This window comes from Gavialis gangeticus, unplaced genomic scaffold, assembly GCF_001723915.1.
Source record: "Gavialis gangeticus isolate Ggan-Ray unplaced genomic scaffold, GavGan_comp1, whole genome shotgun sequence".
NCBI classification, from domain to species: Eukaryota; Metazoa; Chordata; order Crocodylia; family Gavialidae; genus Gavialis; species Gavialis gangeticus.
Window position 1 is genome coordinate 2,197,400 of NW_017729026.1, and position 8,857 is coordinate 2,206,256.

Sequence of the window (8,857 nt, forward strand, 5' to 3'; positions counted from 1 at the left end):
TGAAAACTATATTTCATACAAACATGCAATGATAAAAATTAACACAGCTAGTTATTAGCTGTTGATTGAGACCAAACATAATGGATGTTAACCCAGCTTGGGAGAATACCTGGTTTGCTATTTCTGTTCTGTTGCTGGGTTTCTAGCTCTGATTAAATTGAAGTACTTGCTACCTTAGGTTTACTTTTATTTTGTAAATTCCTTGTTATATTCTTGGGCTGTAGCACTCTAGTTATGTAATGTTATAGTCTCACCTCATAGTATTGTGTTGTAATCTTGTTGAGTAACACTGGGTTTTCACATGATGATGATGATGCAAGTCATTTTGACAGACAGTGGCTTTCAAAGTAAACCAATAATAACTTCAGCACCTGAACTCTCTAGATGCTAGCTCTCAGTTTTTCAGTGACTCTCCAGCTTCAGCTATGATGTCTCTCCAGCCACATCTATATGCTATGATTTCTACACTCTCAGTTCTTCAGGTGTTTGCTTCAGACACGTACACTGCAGCAGTGTATGAGCATGCTGTTATACTGCCAGATGTCACTGACAAGGCTGTGTCTCTTGACGAAGCTTTGATACTGATGAACAGAAATATAGATGTTTTGGAAGTAGCCATCAAAGAAGCTGCCCAGCAGGTATTGTCTGTTGACTCCCTGGGTTATTTGCTTGACAATGATAGCAAGTGCTTAATTTAGCCTGTTTTGCCAGGGGGCACACATCATCGTGACTCCAGAAGATGGTATTTATGGCTGGAACTTCACAAGGGAAGCCCTTTACCCTTACCTGGAGGATATCCCAGATCCACAGGTGAACTGGATTCCATGTACCAATCCCCAAAGGTATGATTTACATTGTGTTCACAGCTTTAACATGCTGCAATGATCTTGACAGAAATGGTCTAGTAACAAAAGCAACATAGTTCCCAAGCCTTTTTGCCTTCAGCCCTATGATTTTTATATACAGCCATTAAATAGCCCAATATATCCCATCTCCACACCAACTAAAGGGGAAATCCAGGTAAAAATAATTGCTTTATAAATCAGATGCACCAAATTCCTTAGTAAGGCAATAATATGAAACACTGGCTGCCAAAAGGTCTTGAGATAACCTGACTCTTAACTTGTGCCCAAGGAACAGTGTAGAGAAGCTTCAGGCTTTTTTTGCCATGTTCTCTTCTTTTGCCTTCTAATTTTTTCTTTTTTCCCCATTTACCTTATTGCCTTAATTGTGTTATGTGAAGATAGTGTGTAAGATAAGCTAAGGTAAGGCTGATCCTCCCCCACATGGGAGACTTTCACTTAAACACATTTGATTTCAAAGAACTGCTGTTTTCAGCATTCATCTGGACTATGATTTTTGTTGTTATAAGGAGAGGTTTTAAATGGTGTACCAGCAGGTGGCACCCTGATGATATGCTGTGTCTTTTTTGTTTCCATCACTGAGACTACTATATTCTTCTTCTATTCTGGTGCTGTCGAAGCAGGAATTCCACAGTTCTGAAGGGTGTAAATTGTGTGACCTCTTGCTTCAAACTGCTAAATCTGCCCTTGTCAAGTTTATCTCCTAGTAATATGGCTGCTTTGAACAGCAGGTGATAGAACCACATGGATGTAAGATTATTTGAAAATGGACTAAAATTTGACCTTTCAGAAAATATTTTAACCTTTATTACGCTATTACATGTCTACATTATTAATCAGCACTGGCCACATTAGTGAACGTCCTTTCTTCCTCCAAGATCTCTCCTAAGTGGACCTACATTTAGTTAATTTAGGGAGAAATTGTGCTTCTATCTCTCTTTTTTAAAAGGTTCTGCTTAACTCAGATATGGGGGTCTGCAAGATAACTGAACATGCACAGAAATTCTGCTGCTATCTCATATAGCAACACAAATTAAGCTGGTATTTGCCAAATTACCAGCAGCCTTATCCTTCCGGTGAGCTCACTGGGAAATCCAATTTGAGGTGGACAAGAGTCAGGACCAGTAGAAAGAGACAAGAATTGTTCTGTGCCACTGTAGTTCTATTGTATGTTAGTACTGGGGGAGGGAATATGGTTATTTGATTTTCTGTCTGCTCTTCTGAAATTCTGTCCTTCTTAGCCTATGTGCCAAATTTGGTATCCCCCTTCGCACCTGAAAAATGAACCTGCTTAATATTTCTAAGAGTTGGGGAAAAACTATTTAAAATATGAGCAATTAGAAGTCTTTTTTCAAAGTAGAGAGAGTAAGGGTTTATATTATAGTAAGGATAAAAGCAGACACAAGGTTTAAACTAGCCAAGTGAGTCTTTGGGAAGTTAAGGTGTGTACAGAAGTGCTCCATGCATGTTTTACAGCACTGTAATTTAGAGCACTTTTTATAGCAGTATGAAGTTACAGCACTCTTAAACATCACACTGGGAACAGGCACCACATCTGCCAAGCAACCAGGCAGCAGCTTGCAAAGCCCATGGGATACTGGTGGAATCATCAGAAATTTGGCCAGCATACAGAAGTTATTTGAAGTGCTGTAGGTTGCTAAACTGCTGCAAAATACAGAGTTTCAAATTTAATACCTCATTTAACAGGGATTAATTTAAAGAGCTGTACTCATTTCTAAAGTGCTGCAAAGCTGTGCACTTCTGTTAAGGCACAGCAATACAATGCTTTAAATGGTGAAAGAAATAACATCTGTACACCCCTTAATTATTACCATTAAGTTCTATTAGATCAATCCTGTTTGCATCACTTGTGGGGTTTTCATCCATTGAAATAATATCAAGTCTATTTCATCCTCATTCATACTCTTAATTTGTTTTGATCCTGTTGGTTTTCCTTTCACCACTTACAAACTAGATTTGCTCCTGCACCAGTGCAAGAAAGACTCAGCTGTTTGGCAAGGAACAACTCCATCTATGTAGTGGCAAATATGGGGGACAAGAAGCCCTGTAATTGCAGTGATCCCAAGTGCCCCAGAGATGGTCATTATCAGTACAATACTAATGTTGTCTTTGATTCACAAGGGAAGCTGGTGGCACGTTATCACAAGGTAATGAATGCTTTTATTACCATTTCTATTCTAGCAGGAAATTAATTGATTCCTTTTCATCATGATGTTGTTAGGTGACTGGGCCAAGGGACTGAACAGGGAAAAAGATACTAGTGGGGAGTTCTCAACTTTTGAATTTGCTTTTCTTGGATGCCTAGAGCTCACTCTCATTACAAGCTTCCTCATCATTTTGCCTGTTTCTTGGTGATGGCTCACATGTCCTTTAAAAAAAATCTTATTAGCTAAATTTGGGAATGAGCCTCTTACTTGGTCAATTCTGAGGCAGGAAACATTCTGAGACTTGCATAGAGCAGAACAAGGTCTCTTTCCATGTCTTGGACTGCTATCTCAATACAATTATGTATTAATAATACTTGTGTAATTTTCAAGACCTGTACCTGTGGTCAGAAAATGAGAAGAGTCCTTGTAAAACTGGAAATTAAATTAGACCTCTTTCTTAGCTCTTCTTCAATCTGTCAAATATCTCTAATGCAGTGAATGTATAACTAGTATCATGGGCAACTGGTGCCACCTTAGTCAGGGGGGGCATGTGCCCCCCCACAACCAGTCAGTATCTGGGGGGGGGGTCCCCCTGCAGCCAATCTCTCTGACCAGGGGTGGGGGGTTCGACTGTGGCCAATCTCTCTGCAGCCAATCTCTCCAACTGGGGATGGGGGAGGGGCAGGGGGCATGGCCAATCTCAACAGACAGGAAGCGGCTGTGGTGCTCCTGAAAGTGGCCACAGCACTCCTGGAAGTGGCTGCAGGCTCCCATTCCCTGGCTGGTGCTCTCGGGGGGGACCGGTACTCCTACCTGCCCCCCCCCCGCCTGTTGCCTAAGCAGGGAGTGTGGCCTGTCAGGGGGTGCACCAGTGCTCTCAGGGTGTGCACATGCACCCTTGTGTACCCCCTACATGTCGCCACTGACTAATGTACTCAGTCAGGTTTTATTGGCATAAGCCAGCAGCTCAATAGCTTATAGTTCAGGGATGATTTTTTCAGTTTTGTAAATTAGTTGTAAGCAATCACTGACATATCTTAATTTATATTTCTAATTTTTTTTTAACAGTATAATCTATTTAGGTCAGAAACACAGTTTGATTACCCTAAAGAGCTGGAAATGGTCACCTTCAACACATCCTTTGGAAACTTTGGCGTTTTCACTTGCTTCGACATCCTTTTCCATGACCCAGCTGTTGTCTTAGTGAAAAAATTACATGTAGATACTGTGTTGTTTCCAACAGCTTGGATGAATGTCCTGCCATTTTTGACTGCTATTGAAATCCACTCAGCTTGGGCTATGGGGATTGGTGTCAACCTTCTAGCATCTAACACACACAATACCCTTATGGCTATGACAGGTAATTTGCAATATGGGGGGGAGGGGGAATGATGATTTATCTTTAATTTCTAATTTTGTTCTGAAATAGATATTAATTCCAAACAAGGACAATCTTACCTAATCAGATCAGGGGTTCTATATTTCTCTTCAAAGGTATATATTCTTCTCCTATGTTCTCTTTGGCAAAGTCCTTTCTAGTTTTGCTAAATAACTGATTGTTTTTAATTTATTGATTTAATTTAGTTTTACTCCAAACAATGAAATGCTTGTATAGCTGTAATGAGGAATCCATCTCTCTTACAGATACAATATGACCACTCAGCTGGTTGAAAGGCATCCTATTTGTCATTCACAGGCAGTGGTATCTATGCACCAGATGGGCCCAGCGCATATCATTATGACATGGAAACGGAGAACGGTCATCTCCTGACTACACAATTGAGCTCATACCCTCATCTTTCTCCCACCTATCCTGCTGCTGTCAATTGGAGCTCATATGCTACAAGCATCAAACAATTCCATGTAGATAAAAATACTTTTATGGGAGCTGTTCGCCGTGATAACTTCACCTTCACTGAACTCATTACTATAGCAGGAAATCATACAGTTTGCCAGAAGGACCTTTGCTGTCATTTGATCTATAGAATGGTAGAGAAGAGAGAAGATGAAGTTTATGTACTGGGTGCTTTTGATGGACTTCATGGCTCTGTTATAAAATATTACTGGCAGGTAATTTGCCTCTATGGCTGTGTAACAGGGTTGTGGCCACAGGGGTGGCTGTGATGTCCCCTGGTAGCTGTGTGGCTCCTGCCTGGCTCTGACTCTCATATCACTTTCCCTCAATTGCTCTCCTGCCTCACCTTGTTCTTAATGAAAGCTGAGTAAGGGAGGCTGCTCATGGACCTTAGAGTGAGACTTAATCTGAACTATTCCCACACTGGATCTCTCCTGGACCCACTAATCTAAATCCTACCCTCAGGCCTGATAGCTCCCTCTTGGCCTAACTATGCCCTTTGCTTGTGTAATACATGTGCAGTGAAGTCTCTGAGCTCACTGGTTTGTCTGCACAACTGCTGATGGAGCTGCTGTTTCAGTGCAGTTCCAGAGCCTAGGGGGTAAAAGTTGCCATTGGCACTCAACCCTGCCACCAAATTTGGCAGCAGGGAAAAAGGGGGGAGAAAGAAGTGGTCACCGCTTGGGTTCTAGAGTCAGCTTGTTGGCAGCAGCCCTGACTGAAGCCAGGCTAAGAAGCAGGTTAACTCAGAAACCAATGAGCTCAGAGATGTGTGGTTGTGCCGCCTCCACCCTTCTAGCTCCTCCTCCTGGATCCATCCATGCAAAGAAAGCTTTTCTTGGAAGTAAATCCCTGACTTTTGTTCACTCCAGGTTCTGTAAAAGTTCTGTTCTGTTCTCTTCCCCACAGATATGCACGCTCCTGAAATGTAAAAGAGTGGATTTAAAAACTTGTGGACAGCCAGTAACAACTACCCAGACCAGGTTTGAGGCATTCTCCCTCAGTGGGACATTTGGGACTAAGTACGTCTTTCCAGAAGTCTTGCTCAGTGGGCTTCGACTGGCACCAGGAGAATTTCAGGTAGGGAGATGTCCTTGAGCTGCTTTGAGCTTAACTTATTTGTACCCTGGCATGGGAATGGAAATTGATATGGAATGAAGTTAAAGAAAAGCCAAGTCCAACTTTGAACTACAGGCCGTGCCTGTAGCAGTGAAAGCAGTGAAGCATGCATGTAAGCCAAATCCTATTTCACTTAACTTGCCCAAACAACAGTTGTCCAACTCTCTGATTGCATTTTGGCATTGACACCCAGTTTAGAATCATATCCACATGAATATGGACATACTCTTCCTCTGACACTGAATATCCAGAAGTTGTGGATTTTTGTCTGGCTACAATTTTATGAACTATGCTCACCCAGTCACACATGTATGGAGCCACCTATCTGCCTGCACACAGTGAAGCCTACTGTGCATGATTAGTTGCTGGGTGGATGCTCCCCATCAGATATAATGCCATAGTATAAAACAAAACAAAACAAAACAAAACAAAACAAAACAAAACAAAACAAAACAAAAAAACTGCCCAAACAATGTTGTTAAGATGAAGCACTCCTCTTGACTGAGATACTGTCAGTAGTGAACATAGGACAGTTTGGCTGAAGGGGGCCTCAAGAGGTCATCTAGCCACCCTGTTCAAGACAGGATCATCCCTGATTAAACCATCTTTCCCAGGTATCTCTCTCTCCCACTCTTGAAAATGTCTAGGCATGGAGATTCCACAACTTTTCTAGGTAGTCTGTGCCAATGCTTGACCACCCTCATAGAAAGGTTTTCCTAATCTCCAACCTAAATTTCCCTTAAAGTTTGAGGCCATTGCTCCTAGTCCTGTCCCCAACAGCCACAGAAACATGATTTATGGGGAAAGGTTGAGAGGCCTTTCAGCCTTTCCCTATAAGTCATGTTTCCTAGGCCTCTGATCATTTTTGTTGTTCTCCAATGGTGATTGTTGCATTATTCTTTCTTTTTTTCTGGTTAGTATAGCTTAAGTTTTAAAATGATTTTATTTTTCTCAGCTTTCATGTCCCCTTTTAGAAAAACATTTTAAGAGGGGCTGGATTTTAAGCAGCAGTGTCTCAAACTGAGTTTCTGAAAAACAGACATCTACAAACCCTAGTTGTTATTGAAAATTTAGTTCTATAAGGAATGTTTTGGTCAGTGCAAGAGCTGACTGTATTTTCTCATCTGTTTAGTGCTGGAACACAATGTTTGCCTTTAAATAAAAATATACTGTATCAAGGTCTAGAAAAGGTCTCCCACTATTTTCAAGGTCAAGTAACAATCATAGATATGTGACTGCTCACTTAATGAGGTTTATGAGCTGCAACTATTGTGCTATTACCATTCCAGTCTGTACAACAAACAAGTTTCAGAAGCTTCAGGACCTAGTGAGGTTTTATTACTTAGAATAGTGGAATGTTTTAAAAATTGTGATTGAGTTCCTTTAGAGATTGTGAATCTTTTTGCTAATCTATCCTCAGAACTTTGAATGGAGGCTTCTAAAATATTGGCAGTGTAGCAGTCTATCCATCTAGGCATTTATACAGCTCAAGTCACCATGCAATGAAAGCACCCCAAGAAAACTGAAAAGGAACTCATTTCCCCTTCCTGTGGAACTGGAGAAGAGATTCTAGAGACCTGGCTCATAAACATATAGGAAGGCAATAACAGAGATGGGAATCAAATCCCAGATATTTTGAACCCATTCAGTGATTCAACCACAGAGGTATCCTGACAAGTTAAAATCATAAGTGAACAAGAGTGATTTGGCTTGTGTGTCGTGTTTCCACAACTACCTGAAGAGAAACAGCTGCATCAAAATATTTAATATTTAATTTATAACTGTGCCTCTTTTATATGGCATGTAATATTACTGCTCCATTAACAGTGTATTTGGATCCTTTTCTTTTTAACTAGGTATTAAATGATGGACGTTTGAAAAATAATAATGGCACAGCTAAGCCAATCCTAACTGTGACGCTTTTTGGGAGGTATTATGAAAAGGATCCACCACACCCACTACGGAACTCCCCATAATGTCATTACTGAGATTTAACATCACTGCCATCATCAAATGACTTTTTTTCTAATGCATCCTGTCCTTAAGAAAATGGTAGAAATGTTTTGATTGCTATCCCAGAGAAGAAAGGAGTTCAATTAAAAAAAATGTTCTAATTTGTGAGCATTTATTTCTATTATCCTATATACAAAATGCATGCTTGAGACTGCTGGCAGTGTCCTTACATTGTACCAAGCACATGAACACACAATGAAAAAAAATGTTACTGGGGATAAAAGAGAATAAATTAAACAGGCCAGAACTGAAAAGACTTATTGACATTTGGTCTATAATTAGTAGATTTATCTTTCTCATATCAGGGTAAACTTTCCTAAAATATCCATGCTATAAGAATCAGAAGTTGCTTATTAAAACATCTGAGTGAAGGTTAATGAAACTGGGCCTTCTGAGAATGAGTTAATTTTAAATAAACATTTATTTTATTCAGGAGCAGATTTTCTGCCCTGTTCCATTTTGTCATCACTGGGCATCCAGTACTAACTGAGCACAAACCCTATTGTGCCTCTTCTGCCAAAGGGCTGCTTATTATGGGACTAGCAAAATGCCCATCATGAATGATGGGAGTAGGGGTGGGGATGAAGACTAGTATCTGGCCCTGTGCCTTCCTGCTGCTGCTCTGGGTCCAGCCCTGTTCCCCCCCCCTCCTGCTGCCACTCTGGATCCTGCCCCGCTCCTCTCCACTGCTGCTGTTCTGGGTTTTGCCCTGCTTCCCTCCACCCCCACTGCTGCTCCAGGTCTTGCCCTGCTCCCCCTGCCCTCCCACTGCCTCTCTAGGTCATGTCCCACTCCCTCTGGGTCCAGCCCTGCTCCACTCCCCCTCCCCGCCACTCCGC

At 41.3% G+C, this 8,857-nt stretch overlaps 1 protein-coding gene across 2 annotated transcripts; it reads left to right on the forward strand.

Moving 5' to 3' along the window:
* The first annotated feature begins 314 nt into the window (after positions 1-314).
* Positions 315-8,456, forward strand: LOC109299762 (vascular non-inflammatory molecule 2-like). 2 transcript variants are annotated; one of them, XM_019520260.1, is made up of 7 exons: positions 315-638; positions 712-842; positions 2,839-3,031; positions 4,100-4,391; positions 4,728-5,101; positions 5,796-5,966; positions 7,862-8,456. In XM_019520260.1, the coding sequence occupies exons 1-7, from the start codon at positions 426-428 to the stop codon at positions 7,979-7,981; spliced, it is 1,494 nt and encodes a 497-aa protein (XP_019375805.1). In that variant the 5' UTR covers positions 315-425; the 3' UTR covers positions 7,982-8,456. The 2 variants fall into 2 exon arrangements, with proteins under 2 accessions (XP_019375805.1, XP_019375806.1); XM_019520261.1 differs by having other exon boundaries at positions 553-638; positions 699-842.
* Positions 8,457-8,857: the final 401 nt, after the last annotated feature.

Excerpts from the sequence above, each read along its gene's own strand:
- LOC109299762 (XM_019520260.1), top strand. The coding sequence starts at position 426 with ATGATGTCTCTCCAGCCACATCTATATGCTATGATTTCTACACTCTCA. Across the intron at positions 843-2,838 it reads CCATGTACCAATCCCCAAAG|ATTTGCTCCTGCACCAGTGC; the intron begins GTATGATTTACA and ends CTTACAAACTAG. Across the intron at positions 4,392-4,727 it reads TACCCTTATGGCTATGACAG|GCAGTGGTATCTATGCACCA; the intron begins GTAATTTGCAAT and ends TGTCATTCACAG.